The following is a 17,306-nucleotide window of genomic DNA, read 5'->3' on the forward strand; positions in this document are numbered from 1 at the left end:
AATATTACACATCTAATAGCATACCTGTATATAAGCACAGTTTCCTGAAATATTTCTCGTTGTTTAGAACTGAAGTCGTCTAAATTATTTAGCAGCTCTGGGGGATGTGTTTTCAGCTGACATTACAGTCTATTTGTCGAGCTCCAACTCATCCCAATTGGTTTTGCTGGCGTATTTTTTTCGTATATTTTCTTTCCCAATTATAAGCCCTTCCTAACCCTTCCCTTTTCAGTCAGATGGGCGTTGTGCCCCATTCGGATGTCGTTGCCAGCTTGTCTTTCACACTCGTAGTCACAAGTAATAACTTATACGAATACTACAAAACACTTATGCACTTCCAATTAAATTGAACTGAGCATGATACTTGGCCCGCTTCCTGACTACGTGACAAGTGAAAGGTTATTCAGATGATCAAAGCGCTTTCATTCGGTGCTTTCGCAATAGGAAACGGCGAACACTTTACGTCCATTAAGAGCTCAAAATGGCATGTCAGTGTAAGAGCTATAAGGTTAGTTATCCGAGAAGGCATAAAGGTAGTCCAGGCCACTGACGTCAGTATACAGTATGTTCGCTCTTACTAAAACGTGGGAGCTGTAGCAAAAATCAGGGCTTGAATAGATCAAGCTCTTCGCTCGTGAGAACTTTCGGGATCAGCCTGTGCCAATACGCTGGCCAATAACCGCACTAAGTAGTGCGATTTAAGCATCCAGGTGGTCATAAAGTGCGTCTTCGTTGGTATAATTTTGCTAATTTTGCACCTGGCGAACTTACGCCGGCTCTAGCTTATTCAGGATGTTAGGTGAGGGAAAACGAGCCATCCAGACTTGCAACTGGTAACTTGAACTGAGGGTGCTTACTCGCTCATGTGCCAGCGCGTAATAAATGAATAGATAGATAGATAGATAGATAGATAGATAGATAGATAGATAGATAGATAGATAGATAGATAGATAGATAGATAGATAGATAGATAGATAGATAGATAGATAGATAGATAGATAGATAGATAGATAGATAGATAGATAGATAGATAGATAGATAGATAGATAGATAGATAGATAGATAGATTTTATGAAGCCGCGTGATCCGGTGTTCAATAGTTATAAAGCGAGCGGCTTCTGAACATCAAGAATGTGCGCTCGTATCTTCAGCAGTGCCTTCACGTTCTCGCATGCGTCACGCGATTCTGTGATTTCAACTGTCAGTATGCACGGGCCAGTATTTCGTCTTGCTGAGCATGCAGCATCGCCCTTCTTGTTTGAGTGGCGCGATATGTATACGTGATTCAGAAGCGACTGTATTAGGCCATTAACGTGCTGCGACTGTCTAGTTTACCGAAGAAACTTCATCACGCCATTGGGATCAAAACATAAATGGCAGCGACGTTCTTTGTCTTCAAGTCAATCAATCATAAGAAGGACAGTGAAGGGCAATAACAAGGAAGACGGTGACCTCCGGCTTCGAGCTTCGCGCCTTCCATGATACCTTTTCGGGAAGAGAGTGCTTGCAACGCTTAATCACCCCTTAACTGTGGTATTGCTAAATTTGTGCTCTTCGGATAATCTATTATTAATGTGGCAGGCTATGCAGTCTGCTTTCCTTCTGTTAATCACTAAGCCCCTCTTTACAATAAACTTCATTCGAGTACTCCATTTGACATCACGCAGATAATATAATGCCCTCTTAGCAAGAATGCTCCAACGCCTCATTTTCTTTTATTTTTTTTTTTTGTACACTGCTTCGTGAGAACATTTATCACCGAGGTAAACAAAGGTCTTGCAGCTGTATCTCAGCAGAATCCTATTGTTGCTTTCAAGTGAACCTTCATCCCGGTAAACTAGTACGTTTCCTTACAAACATACTTCTTTGTGGTGCCCTTTCCATTAAGACTCCACGGGACTTTCTACAGCGCACTTTTTCATAATTTCTATCAATGAATACCATGCCTTTTACAGCCGCAGAACTATTCTCTTTTTTTTTCACACCTTTTCCAGTGAATTTTCCGTTCCATGTGAAAAGCCCAAGTCTAAGCAAGGCTTTCGTTGTGCTGGCCAAAATGCGTGTGTTATCAGGGGATGAAGGCCCTTGTGAATTTTCCGGGAAAGAGCTACCTGGATGTGCGACTGCGAGGAGAGGTTCCATTCTTTTTCTGCATGTGCACAAGAGTCGCTATCATGATCGTCATTATTGTCATTCTCTCCCTCTTATTTTCATTTATCTCATCTTGCCCTAACGCTGAGTACCTGGCTAAAACACAATGTTTCCGCGCGACCCCCCCACAACTTTTTCCTAACAAACCTCACTCAGTCTGATCGAAGTTAGTTTTGGCGATCACGTGCTATTGCCATGCGCATTCTCGTTTATTTAACTAAGGGGAGTAATAGGGCCGGGAGAGAGGGTCGCAGCAAGAGAAGCGCTACTTTGAATCTTTTTTCCTGGACCTCCCACGAATGCAAGTGTTGTCAAACAATTACCGTGGATAAGATTAGAGAGAGATAGAAGTTTAATTAGAAATCCACCTCATTATGCATACCTCCATAGGCATCATATATGCTCGGCTGGTTTAGCGCGAAAACAAGAGAAGCATTTGCTCGTTGAAAAAAGTGGTTTACAACGTGCTAGCATTTGCGCAGTTATTTTTTCAGCGTTTAAAATGAAGTTCGAAATACTGTGGAAAAAAAAAAAGATATTGCACACACGGTTGACCACCTGCGTGCTACAGCAGCGCTGCTGTCAAACATGCCCCCATGCCAACGAACTAACTCTGTCAGCCAAATGGCCAGACTAGCCCACATATGTGACACAGGACATTTCTTCGAGGGGGCCGTTACATTCGTGCTGCGGTCTGGGTTCGCCTGATGCCGCAATGAAAAATGTGTGCCACGGTTTCCGGTAGTTTGGCTCTCTAAAATTGCTTATAGCTACAGCAAGCTGTCGGACGCGACTGACTACACCTGCGTCACGCTGGAGGCGACTGGACGTGAGGCTCCCCGCTAACAAGAACTTAGCGGCCGCACACAAAGTGTGAAATGCCGCGTGAAATGTGTGCAACAGCCGCTTTGCGCATGGAGCTCGCACAGTCCCTTGAAAGCGTGGTTGAAAACAGAACTGTTATGGCGCGCAATCGGGGAGCGAAACCCGCTTTGTCTTTGTTTTTCGTTGTTTTCCTTTTTAATGCGTTAGCGTTGGGAGAGTCAAACCGGAAGAAAAGTGATGTGTGTGAAGTGTTGGAAGCCGGTAACGCAATAGAGGTGTACATATATATATATATATATATATATATATATATATATATATATATATATATATATATAGTGATACTGGCGGTGGCGAACCACCGTCTGTGGCACTATACACTCCTCGAAGAGACAGGGCGTTTGTCGAGTGAGATTCTGAACAGGATGGCACCTTGCAATGCGGTGAACGCGATTTAAATCACGGATCCGGGGCCTCAAGAGGGTGCGACGGAATGCTAACGCATTTCTCTGACATTTACCCTTAAACCGCCTTTGTATTTTTTTTTCTTTCATGTTCATTTGTTCCTAGGTTTTCTTCTAAACGACGTAAAAAGAGCTACAGAAACAGCATCGCCTAGAAAGCAACCGAAAATATCCTATAGATATGTGCTCTAAAAACATAGCGTTGATGTTATAGCCGTAAATTTTACAATCAAAAAGTTTGTGAAATATTTATTACTAATTTATATTTAAGGAGAGTACATCAATGCTAAAAATCTCTTGGGGGATGCTTTTAACACAGAAAGCTAGTTTGATTGCAAAGAAGCCGTTGCTTTTTCCTTAATCAGCTGCAGCTTAGCTGCGACATGTCTAAAAAATTATAATATATCTGCCGTTGTGTGGCACATTCTCTGATAACGTCACCGCAATGCTGCTAGTCAACTCAGTGTATTAATTAATCGCGACAGGAGTTTCATCTTTTGGGGCTGCTGAGAGACTTCTTGACCTGCCAGATACAACAAATCTATCAAACATTCAACCACACACACCATAAACTGCAATTTCTGCACAAACTGCCGCTCATGTCCCTACAGCTGCTATGCTCTGAAGCTTTCCACAGTTGAGAGCAGCGCCAGAACACAGCGGAGGAAGCAAATTTTGAAAGACTCCATTCACACTCGCTATCACACTTCAGGTTGCTTGTCGCGAGATAAGAATACTCGAGATCAGCAAATGTTGTACCCTTACCGTACTGCGATGATTTCGTATCGTCGCGTTCGAACACGGCCGCACGAACATTCCCAAGTTTGGTGCATGGGCTCCGCGCGAAACACTCAAACGAGCGTTCAAGCATGGACACCTATCTTTTTGCGCTTCGAATGTCGTTTCATTCTCTTCGTAGTCCTAGTGGCTGGTGTCGGCGACATTGCTCCAATAGATGAAAGAGTCGCAGCACTCATTAACATATACAGTCGTCAGGGCCATCATCAGTATATATATATATATATATATATATATACAGTCACCAGTGGAAGCTGTCACCCCAACGCCACTGATGGCTGCAGTAGCAGCTGGGAAACAAACAGAGTAACGTGTGATACCACTATGTTTAGACGCGTCATCATGCCGCGATTAAGGAGCTTCTGCGTATAAATGTGTATCGGCAACGTTGAAGCCAACAGCGACGTCAGTAGTAGAGGGTCCACTGCTACAAGCCAGACAAAGACACTGCGACGCGCCCCTGCTGCTACTGTCTCTCGTTGACGTCAAGAACACGTGATGCAGGGTGCAGCTAATAATGTGCTGGCTCGAGGAGGTGCGGCGGAAAGAGACACCGGTCGCGTACAGAAAATATAACCTTACCTTAGCCTGCCAGTGTACGTATTGTTTACCAAATACCGATAACACAGTAGTGGCGACATCTTGTGGAGCCTTATTCAATAGCAAATTGACAGAAAGCTTTCGTGATGCATGCTGTTCTCGTCGAAAGAAAATAAAAGGACGAGCATACATTTATAATTATGCTACTACCGACACCTTCACGCCAACAGTTAAGTAGCGCATAGCCCATCACTTCAAGAGAAGTTTCGCGCGCTGTGGTTGAACTCAAAAATAAAAGGATTTGTTAGCCACAATTATACGAAGTAACATACAATGAAACCAAATAAAGCATAGAGGAAGCTAATTTTTATCTTACGCGGAAAAGCAGAAAAAATTAGGTAAAGGGAAATGAAAGTGGACCAAAAGATAACTTGCCACAGGTGGGAGCCGAACCAACATCTTCCTCATTACTCTTGTCGTGCTTTAACAATTACGCTAGCACGTTGGCCATCCTCCAGTCCACTTTCTTGGATATTTGTGTACGTGTACAAGATTAGCCGTGGGAGTGTTAGCCAGCGCCGCTTGCGGCTAAGCCGGTGGACGTGGAACGTCCTTTCTTAATCACAGGCGTCACGTAGTACGTGAGCTTAGGAGCAGGTAACTGGGCAGTAAACCCTCGTGTGCTCTCTCATGGCATAGATACTGCCAAATTGCATACCCTCATTATGCAATGAGCGAGAAGAATAAGGGGATCCGAAATTGCGAAAGCACACCCTAGGTGCATTTCCGTCGTAATCATCGGCGTCGCCGTGATGTTCTGTATAAAGTCCAAGTGCGCAAACATCGTGGCCACGCACCGTATATATGCTGTGGTTGCGAGTGAAAGCGTGTGAGGGTGAGCCGAGGATGGGGATTCGATGTCGTGCGCGCAAGGGGGGAATGCGGTGAGCAAGCGCGCCGTCTTCTACCGAGCGCCACGCACAGGAAGGGTGGGGGTGGGGGGGGGGGGGGGGGGGGGGGGGGGCGTATACTCCGGCGGCGGCTGCGTATGGCGCCGCAGAGCGCGGCAGAGCGCGGCCGCGCGGGCCCTATCTTGCAAGCGATCTGCGATCGGTACAGAGTCTATGTGTGCCGAGGGCTGATAGTTTTGTGTGCGCTGTATTCTCGCCGCTTAGTTCGCGTTGAGGCGAGAGGCAGCACGAAGGTTACTTCACTCGCTGCTACTGCCACTCTTCCTCGCGCCAGCGTTTCGACATCGAGTACCCGCGGTTATCGAGTGAGTTGTGTTTATGTTTGCCTGTGCGTGCGTGACACCATGCTTGTTCATTTAGTTAGTAAGTGAATGTTTGTATAATAATACGGCCGATAAAACTATTATATTTACTTCGTATAGCTGTCTGATAATTTGCTATAGCAATCGATGCTTCGCCTTTCGGGCGAAATTGCAACTTTTTTGTTAGCCACAACCATACGAAGTAGCAGGCAATAATGCCAGAAAAAATATAGGTTTCATTGTTGGTTACTTCGTATGGCTGTGGTTGAACTCAGCATCGGAAGATGGCGCAACCAGCATTGCTACTCATGTTTATGTCAACGTAATGTGTAAATGACTATGTGTAGTTAAATTGGTCTGCACTCTGAAATAATCTCGCGCTCTGAAATATATATATATATATATATATATATATGTGGGTGGTCACTTATTTTTTTTTTTCATATGAAACGGTTCCGCACTTTCACGTGCTTTCCTACTTCTATGCCTCGTAATCATACTTGCGCGCTCAAAGAAATGTTCACAGCCATAAGACGAACCAGAGGCAGGTAGATGCCGCTTAGGCGAAGCTCCCCGGCCCCGGGAAGTCAAATGGTACCTAATGCTTGGTGACTGCGCCCTTCTGTCTACGCAACGCCGCGTCCTGGAACTCTGTCCAAAATATTGCTGTAAACCATGCTGTAAACGCTCTGTAACACTTTCTATCTGCTTTATCCCGCATATTCCTTTATGTGCACAATGAAAGTATGCAAGAAAAGCAAACGCACGTACGAAATATTGCCTGTGTCATCAAATTTCAGCAAAACTGGTAATACTTTGATTACTATAGCGAAATTTCGTACCATTACTAAACCTAAATAACATTAGCTATTCCTCAATGAAATGCTCTAAACAAAACCATATCAGAAAAAAGAAAGACTTGAGATTTGCCATTTACAATATAGCGTGAATGTCGGGTGCTTCCTTGAAGTTAACCTCCATGCTACGGGAAAAAAAGAAAACAAATAAATTTTGCGTGTCTTCATCTCAAAGAATACTCATGGGACGACGGATCCACCATAAAGGCTAGGAAACGTGGCAGCTGATGCACCATCGTAACATCATTCATATCTTTTTAAAGATGCGATGGCCTCAAATACAAGCGCTTTGAAGTCCAACAGAATAGATGTCACCAATGATCAGCTTGACGCAGCCCTTTCAGAAGCGTTTAGTCTTAGTTTTCCTAGAATAAATGAAAATAATGCAAGGAGGCTTAAGCTGATATTGCTCAAAAATGGTGTAGTGATTGTAACAATGCTATCTTCTGAAGTAGGCACTGAGTGCCTGGAAACGTTTATAGACACACTTCTAGAGCGAATTTTTGGGTTACATGTCGTGTTTTTTAAAATTTATGGCGGGATCTCTTATGAACTCCATTTTATTGAACTTGCAGGGCCACTGGAACCTCCGGTAATCAGGGATGAAAGTGGCAACATCGTCAACGAGACGGCTGGTCCGTATATGGAAGGGGACGTGGCTACACTTGTGTGCCAAGTCAAAGCTGGTGAGTGCACTGAATGTCCGTAAATATTTCACGCGCATACTCCCCTGGGTGTCTTAGCGGCAATGAATTTACCCCGGCAATGAAATTAAACCTGTGTATATTGTAGAAAAATGAGCGTTAATATTATATCACTATAGCTAGTCTAAGTATATATCTAAGTAGAGGTCACGTTATCCCATACAGCGGTGAAAACTTTCTTAATTAGTGCAGCAAGAGACTCGACGAATGGAGTGGAATGAATGGCGTGCGAGGATGACGTGGCGCACAATCATGGAAGCAGTCGAGACGTTCACGCCAACCCATGCCGTGAACAGAAAGTCTCTGGTAGCAAAAGCCGTGCACACTTGAAGAGCATCGGCATTGCCATATTGCGTCGTGTCAGCTGCTAGAGCTCGCTTAAAAGTGACCCACTCGCGGCCGGTAACTCTTGATGGTTGTAGCGTGCTCGCAGAAGAAACGCTCAGGTAGCAGCGATACTTCTGCTTTGAATAATAAAGAAAAAAATACGTGTTTCAACTGCACGTTTTCTAGCTCGACAACATTTTGGACCTTGGTTTCGCTGTGTGCGCGCCTATACGGTCCCTATACACCACGTCTGTATGGGGTGGCGTGACCTAGCTTGGCATTGAGCGACGCGCTTGCTGCCCCCAATACGTGCATAGGGACGATTTGCTGCTGTTGGTGATGACGCTTTTCCCACAATTTACGCCGGCGTGGATTTGTCTAGAGGTAAATGTGTGCCCACAAACGGACCGTGAGGCAGATTGTGTTGCTTTACTGTGCTGCAACTTGAGTAGTATGAGAAAGATTGTCGTCTTCAATCTTAAATTTTGCCCATGATGTAAGAAATGTGTGGTATCTCATTGACACGAAATGTACATTGTGAAAAAAAAAATCTGGAAAGTACACAAGGTAAAACATTCCACGGTGTTGGATGCAAAGACGCTCACGCTATTGTTAACACTGTAGCGAGTTCGTCTTCGTCGCAGCGAGGCGTTGTAACAAGTAAACAAATGAGTTTCTGCACCAAATATACAGGACGTCCCGACTATCATGCACCAAGATTTAAAAATATGCAAACGCCACGTAGCTGGACAGAACCAAGGTAATGTTGTTGGTAGTTGCTTGGAGATACTCAGATTATTTTTTGCATTCCGCCTAATTACGTAGTCTTAATTAATTAATCAATTTCTCAAATGTAGTAATTATATGAAAAGCGTGAATGAGAAAATTCTAGAGCAACATGAAAAACTCCCGATACAGCTCTCTGTGCTACATAAAAGTGTTTTTCCGAGCATGAAAGAAGCCCGCAAATACACGCAAAATTGCCGAACGACTGGCCGCTCGAGGCACTTTGCGTGTATTCGCGGGCATACCGACAGCGACGTCGTTCTCTCCGTCGCAGTCGAACGGGTGTGTAATCTCATAATTGAGAAATACTTTAGTGAACCCTCAGGATTAACCCAGTGATAAACACCGGGGCCGCACGTTTCAGCTTCGCTGGTTAACCATATTCACGGAGTGGCAGGGCCGACGAATTTTTTTTTTTCTCGTTCATGCAGCTTTGCTTGAACTTGCTAACAGTCGTGTTGATATAGGGACATGATTCTTCTGGACAGTCAGTGATAGTGGCTCGCTTCATCGACAAAGGCCACTTCAGTCCGTGAATTTTCCGCAGAGACTGCGTGCCATGCGTGCTATACTCACGGACAACTTTCTGTGGCAATGAAGGGGAAGCTACGGAAGCAAAGCGCGCACAAGTGAGAGCGCTACTGAAAAGAGTCCCGTGTTTTAATCTAGGCTCATTTAAGGTGGGGAAGAGAAAACATTAACAGCTTATTAGCAACAGTTAAATCAGACAGAACACACCACTGAGTGTAAAAGTTTACTTATTTTGGGGCATTTCCCTTCCGCGTCTGGGCAAACGCGAAACCGTCGCACGTGGAAGCTGCGTCGATTCAGCGTCTGTTCCGAGCAGCCAAAAGCACTGTCAAACGCCGCCGGACTACTTGGCGCGGTAACACACGTGCAGCATCCACGCGCCCGTAGTTTTCTCTTCATTGCCACAGAAAGTTGTCCGCGAGTATAGCTTTCACCAAGCTTTTAAATCCCCAGTGTGTAACACAGTTAGGAATCCGAACGCTATATAGGCAATATTTTACGAAAAATCCTTCATGGTTGTATAGTGTGCCGAGATAACCCTGTTTTTTTTTTTTCGCCTTTTGTTTTGGTGGCTAAAGGTAAATATACAGATCTGTCGTCATGAAAACAGTTTGGGAAGGATTGCTGGAGGCGAATAGTAATAGTTTTATGACGCCGTTAAGCTGCATGCAGGTGGCTGCTTCACAAAATGAGACTGTTCTATGGGCGAAAAAATAAAAACAGGAAGTCATATATATTTGGCATACTTGAGTCATTTAAGGCGAAAAGCATTCGTTGCCACGAAAACGACGACGACGGCAAGGCGACGGCGACACAGACAGCGGCATGACTACGACTCTTCGTTGAATGGCGTCTAAGACGGCAAATAGCCGTCTTTGTGAGAGGGATGCTGATAATGACTGCTGCACTGAAAAGCGCGCTGCGACTCATCGCTACCTTGATCAAGTCTGTGTCTTTTTTTAGGAAATAATTATGACAAAATAATGATTAACAAATGATAATTATTATTACGGATATTCTAAAGTTTTTAACTTTTCCGAATGTCATCTTCAGTTCCTGGTTTATGTCTAATCTCGTCCTTGTGTCTGTTGGCCTGCCCACGAGAACGATGCAAACAAAGCGTGCACTGAGCTAGGCGTTATATTCAACTCGGTTTTCTAGAGCCCTATACTGCTATTCCCAGCACTGGACACCGCTGAGGCAAAAGGCAGCACTAGATTATAGCCCCAGATTACCGGCTACGCTGACGCGTTTCTCGCCGCGCAACGACATCGCAACCACTTCAAGGCCGCGGCGGGAGTTTCAAAACCCGCGGACGACGCCTGCCTATATCGGGAGGACGGGCATGATGCGGATGCATATTTGACGAGCTGGCACGTGAGGCCGCGTGCTGAGCGGATGCCTGTTCATCATCGTTATTGTCTTCTATCTTGAGCGCGGACGGCCCTCGCGCCGCCGAGAGTCGAGTAGTTTACGCGCCAATGGCCCTCCCGTGCGCGCACCGAGGCCCGCAGCTTTCACACTCCTCAGCGCTTTTCCTCGGCGCGACGCATGCCTCGTGGCGCCGGTAATGAGCGTCGCGGAAGCGGGCCGGCCCAGCAGCCTGCTGGGGCTAGCGAGCGTCCTTTTTAACAGATTGGGGAGCATTATCATTTGCGCGCTCGTGCGACGGGACGCATTACCTGTGTCACGAGCGCGCTCTTTTGCGCGCTCGGAGGCACTCGTGCGTTGCCACCGCTGAATGCCCCGTGGCGCACACCTGGCCGCCGCGGCGTGTGCCACAGCCGCCGTTGTCAGCGTGCCCGGCGGAGCGACGTTGACGAGTTACATAATTGCGTGCCGCCTAAAGTTGGCACGCGGGTTCGTGCGAGTGACGCGTCCACGCCGCGTGGCCTGCGGTCGAGCTCCTCTCGCTGTGGCGGCGACAAAAAGGAAGAAGCGTCCCGCTGAGGTGCCGTTGGCCTGCGGCGCGGAGCACGCTGCTGCTGCTGCTGCAAAAATACCCGGCCGAAGCCCGCCCGGCGGTGTCAGTGGGTGGGTGCTCGTGACAACAACGGGCAAAATTATTAAGCGCTGCGGGCCAGCCACTCTCTTGGGCCGACCGAGAAGGGCGATGCATAATGAATTCGCAAGGAAGCTGTCGGGATGGTCTTTGATACTGTTCGTTTACTTTCTCCCTCTTGACGCGTTTGCCGCCCCTGCTTAAGATTGTGAAACAACTTGTTATGCTGAGTTAATATGCAGCCTTAATTTCTCTCTAATATTTAATTTATGATACCTCGTTTATGAGCTGTGTAATAGAAGCCGCGGGTTTGTGATTAGTGTTGCAGCAATCCTCGTACGTTGCAAAACAAATGAGGACCCCTGTAATCACGTAAAATTATTGCATCGCTAAAGTAAACTTTGTTCGGAGATAACTTCAGAACATTGCGTGCGAATAAGAAGAGGCATGTTTATTTATTTATTTATTTATTTATTTATTTATTTATTTATTTATTTATTTATTTATTTATTTATTTATTTATTTATTTATTTATTTATTTATTATTTGAGTTTGGTGGTTTCTACGGATTATATGAGCTAATTTGTGCTCATAACAAGCGCGTCATTATTAAAGTGGCACCGATGTCTCTGCTATCTTGCCACGGTTACATGATAGCGCAAGATGAAATGTGAACTGGTCGTTGCTAAACCTTATTTCGCGCTTTCCTGAAAAGTCTGTGACTTTCTTTTCTTTCCCTTGCTTTACAGAGTACATGTTACTCTGTGGTGTGGAAATAGCATTTAGCTGTTTTTTCATTCCGCATTCGAAGCTGAGAAACTATAGAGTTTTTTTTTTCTTTTTTTTTCGACCATACAAAATTTTATAATAAGTAATGAGCGCAGCGAATGTGGCGTTTTTACAGACGAGCTCACAGGCGAGGCGGATATACTTTGCAGCTAATAACGTGAGCTTCCGAAGACTAATTAACAAAAATTAATTCATTAACTTTTTTTATTAGTGGCTTGAGGGCAGTCGTCTAAATTCCAAATTAGGAGGCAGTGACATTTTCGTGCACACCCATCTTTTACAAATTTGAAAACTTATTGTGCCGTTGTCCTCACTTTGAAGCCAAAAGACAATCTATGTTCAACGCAATCAGGAAACTAGATGATCGTTTTCAGAGTAAACAGACTATACTAGAACAGCGCCCCCACCTATCATTGGCCCAGAAGGCAGTGAAGGCACTTTTGCGCTTTCTGAGAACGTCCGGTTTGTGCGAGTGCCTTTGACTCTCTAGTACTGTCTGTGTAACGTCTCTACACCCCCTCTCTGTCTCTGTCTCCCTTCTTTCTATTTCCTTCTCCCTTCCCCCAACGTAGGGTAGTCAACCGGACTCGTTACTGGTTGGCATCCCTGCCTTCCTTATATTCCCTTCTCTCTCTCTCGAAAATCGCACCTGATTCGAGGTATTCATCATCAAATTCCCCAGCTCAATCGAGACAATATTGAGACAGACCGCGTGCCACTGCGCGTCAGACGGCAATGCCCCGTACAGAAGTGTTCGGGTGAAGTTTGAACGACAGCATGCCGCGGCAAATCCTGACCCCATACACAGCGGCACATGCTTGCCAGGCAAATCGTGCCGTATAAGTAGCTACCGCGACTGGCCGATACGTTCGGCTTCAAACTTACTCGCGCTGCTTGTCATGGGGCGTTTCGGTCTGAGATGGTGGCGGGGCCACCTTTTCTGCGCTCCCGTGGCGCTCGGTTTCGATATTGTGTGGATTTATTTACCGTGGAAATATACTGTGATAAATATCTCGAATTAGGCGCGACTTTCAATATTTTTAAACAGCGAAGGTGCATTAAAATGTGCCTACCTTCACATTCACCATTAAATAACTCCAAGGCACTAATACAAATATAATTAATAGATTTTTTGCTAATTTGTCTTCTGAAGCTCACGTTATTAGCGGCAAAATATGTCCGCCTTGCCTAGGAACTCGTCTGCAAAAATGCCACGTTCACCACGCTTATAGTCTTTTTGTTAAAAAAATCTGTATTATCTACAAAAAAATAAAAAAATAAAAAACCGTGTAGAGAGCAACAGACACACCGGAAGCACTTGTTATTGCTAGCACGTGTTCCTCAACCGAATAACGGCTATAATTACTTCAGGCGACCGTTATTTTGGCATTCGTGCATAACAACGTGAATCGTAGCTCTTTTTTCTTTTTCGTTTTTTAACGCAGAAATTACAGGACTATTTTCTCCTTTTTTTGTGACAGCCTGTAAGATCATTTATCTACCTGAGATATTGTCGGAGCATTTTAAACCATCCCCACCCACCGTTGACATACCATTAAGTCCTCGTAGCTAGCGCAGGATGTGGCAAATGCCTCGAAACATCAAGCTTGCATGAACGTGCAGTACAAACTAAGCATTCAGAATGCACAACTAATGCACGTTTTTCTCGCAACAGAAGAAGCATCTCGAATAAGTCAGTGGGAAACAACAATATTTCGGCGGCATTTAGACGGCGCGCTCGGTAATTTTTTATGGCACGTCATATAGAGAGGTCTTAGCTCGGAACGTGCACAAAAGCGAGCAAGTAAGAAATAAAATGTGCTGATTGAAGACCGCACGTTCAAGACTCTTTTGTATTAAACGCCTTCACTGTGTAGGCTTTCATAATTCCCTCAGCATCACGGGCGAATAGCGCAGGAATAAGACGAAGTGAAACTGACTCACAAAGAAAATGCCCACAAGCGGGGCACTCTATACTTCAAGTGAACATTTATATTGTTGGCAAACAATGTTTATGCCGATTGCCACGCAGCACACCCGCCGGGAGGGCTTAGTAGCTATTGCGCTTCGTGCGCATTGCGCACGAGCTCGCTGGTTCAAATCCCGGTCGTGACGGCGCGGCATTTCGATGGGGACGAAAAGCAAAAACGCCCGTCTACCGATGCATTGGGAGCACGCTGAAGAACTTCAGGTGATCAAAATAATCCGACGTGCCCCACCAAGGCGTGCCTCCTAGCCAGATGGTGGTTTTGGTACTTAACCACAAAACGAAAATTTTTATCCATACAACCATGTGGACACAGATACCAATAGCTTCTTTTTTTTCTTTTGTCAATTATATAGGGTGGCATTTCCTTAAAACCGTGAGCTTTGTCACTGAAAGCAAAAAAAAATTGCTTGTATTTATGCATTAATTCATGCATGCACACACGCATGCACACATACCTCTATATATGTTTATATATATATAATTTCTGGGAATAATTTTGTATCTGTCGAAGACGCGTTTGCAGCCATAGTCACCGCAGTGTATACCAAGATGATATTGAATTGCACGGTTCTCATTCATTGTAAAAATACTCTCTAGGCCGATACAAGTTGTCACAAGTTCTGACTGTGCACTGCTTGACGTAGAACGTAATAGCTGTACGCTGACACTTTCTAACACTATGTAACGCCTTCGCAGACTGTGTGACAGCGCCCACACAAACACTATCGCGTCCCTTTCCCCCTCTCCCAGTACAGGGTAGCCAACCGGAGATATTCTCTGGTCAACCTACACGTCTTTCCTTAGGCTTTCTCTCGCTCTCTCGGCGTAGAGAGAGTATCGGGCAGTTTAAACTTTACCACAAGAAATAGGCATTTCGTAGACGGCAGACTGTGCGCACTGTGTAAAGGGATTTCTACGCTTTGTTTTGTATTGACCTCTTTAATGGAAGGCCACGCTAGTTTTTCTGCGCAGGGATACACGTTTTCTGGATGCGGAAAAAAAAATCAAAATCTACCTGGGTGCGCTTCCCAACCTTTATAATGTTTCGCGAAATGCCATAAATATACGGAATTACTTTCTATTTCTTTACTTTCTTGCCGCTCCTTATTTCCCGGTCCCCTTCGCACGCTTGAGCGGCACATTTGACTTTCTTCAATGTTCCCTCAGCCACACCAAACGGCAAACTTAAGGCCGTACTAAGAACTAAGTTGATGGACTTGTCACCTAACACTTTTTTCTTTCAAATGTCGGCAATATATATATATATATATATATATATATATATATATTTCAGGGCATCGGAAAAGCGATAAATCACAATGCCTCTTTCCACGATTGAACTTTAAAACCAGCGACAAAAGACGATGTGCACAAGCAAGAAGCGACCTCCTGTCGTCTTCGTACTCGCATGTGCACACATTTGTGTACGCATCACTACAAATGATGTCTCAAAAAACTGGCGGCACTAATCTGAAATTGGAATGTTACCGTTGTGTGGAAGTGTTTGCGTTAGCGTAAGTGGTTTCTAAAGTATCAGTCAAACATTAAAAACACTTTCCACCTAAACGGTAAGCTGACAGCTATTAAATATGTGTCGTGAAAAAGGAACAAAAACTCACAAGCGTAGCAGCTTGGGCAAGCTGGTAATTTATGGCAAAAGGAGCACGGTGCGGAAGACAGGGGCACTGAGCATCTCGGTGTTCACATCCCACGCGACCTAACTTGGACCGATTATGTTAATAAAATTGCTAATTCTGCAAACCGTGTCTTATACCACATCCGTCGCAATCTTGTTTATGCGCCCTCCTATATGTTAAGCTGTTGGCATAACAAAGCATTTGTCTGTCCGAAACTTGAATATGCAAGGCAATGTATGGCCCTTACCAATCAAACCTAATTAATACACTCCACTCAGTCCAGAACCCTGCTACTAGATTAATTCATCCGGGGTAATTGTTCTTATAACTCTAGTATCAGGGCACTAAAATCGCAACTTGGTCTACCCGCCCTGGCCGATAGTCGCAGAATGTCTCGACTATATCTTTATCACAAGTTATTTTTTTTTTCATTCGCTACCGCCTAAAACAAACTCATCGTACCCGTTCATTGTGTGTCCTGCACCACCCGCCCGAATGCTGTCGTCCGTCCACGGACCCATACCACAACGTTCCAACAATCCCTTTTTATACCTACCGCGCGTGACTGGAATTACCTTCCAAGCCATACTGCTTCAAGCGCCGACCCTGCGGGCTTCAAATCCGCCAACGAATAAAGCGTGTGTATCGGCGATAACTAAAAGGAATGTCTTTGTACTACTGGGCTCATCATTGTTATAGTATTCACTATAACTGTACCGACCCCTCATTTAATCTTCCCTTGAGGTATTATAAATAAATAAATAAATAAATAAATAAATAAATAAATAAATAAATAAATAAAAACTGGGGTTCCTTATGCTACAACTAAGACAACTTGAAGGCGAAAGCCCGAGCGCCGCTAAATGACACGACGACCACTTTTTTGCTCAGTCACTTTTCTAATGAGTAAATTTTGCAAGTCATCCTTATTTCACTGAACTCGGACCGTGACTCGGCACTTAATTTTGCCGAGTCATCGTCACCGTGAACATATTATACAGTCATTTTTGGAAGTCATCCTTTATTCACCAAGCTCGGACCGCAACTCAAAAATTTTTTGGCTGAGTCAGCATCATTCTGAAACCACAATTTACAGTCATTTTTGCAAGTCATCATGTTTTTTTTTGTTTTTTTTTGCAAGTCACCCTTCCTATGATTCACCAAACTCTAACCGTGACTGAGCACTTCTTTTTTTTTTTTTTTTTTCCTGAGTCACTCTCACTCGGACATGCTTACTGACAGTCTGTAAGAACATATAGTTCATTTTGTCTCGATGCCGGGATGGCGAGGGCAATGACGGCCTCTTCTGCGGCGGCGACGTTCTGCGTACGAACGGAGGCAGATACCAGTTCCTGCTGTCTGTGTCCAGCCACGCTGATTACCATGCCTTCTCCAATCGGGTACATGGCCGCATCTGTCCAGCGAGCAGTGGAGAGAGTGCCGTATCTCCTTTCTATATTGTTTTCGCTCGTGCTTTTCTCCTGCCCAAGTGATATTCCGGGTGCATGTTACGCGGAATGGGCCAGCATTATTTACTCATGTAGGGACTTGAGGAGTACTTGTTGATTGTCGCCACGGGGTATTGCAACCTTCGAAGAGTTGCTCTGCCTGTTCTAGTGAGGTTGAGGTGTG

General features: G+C 44.8%; 1 protein-coding gene across 1 annotated transcript in view; it reads left to right on the forward strand.

Annotated features, from left to right (window-relative positions):
• The window catches only part of LOC119449468 (hemicentin-2-like), a 549,353-nt gene that overhangs the window by 129,852 nt on the left and 402,195 nt on the right, over positions 1–17,306 (forward strand). The window contains exon 3 of the mRNA XM_037712679.2: positions 7,484–7,594. Within this exon, the coding sequence (XP_037568607.2) occupies positions 7,484–7,594 (111 nt within the window). The remainder of the gene's footprint in view (positions 1–7,483; positions 7,595–17,306) is intronic.

Source organism: Dermacentor silvarum, chromosome 1 (genome assembly GCF_013339745.2).
Source record: "Dermacentor silvarum isolate Dsil-2018 chromosome 1, BIME_Dsil_1.4, whole genome shotgun sequence".
NCBI lineage: Eukaryota > Metazoa > Arthropoda > Arachnida > Ixodida > Ixodidae > Dermacentor > Dermacentor silvarum.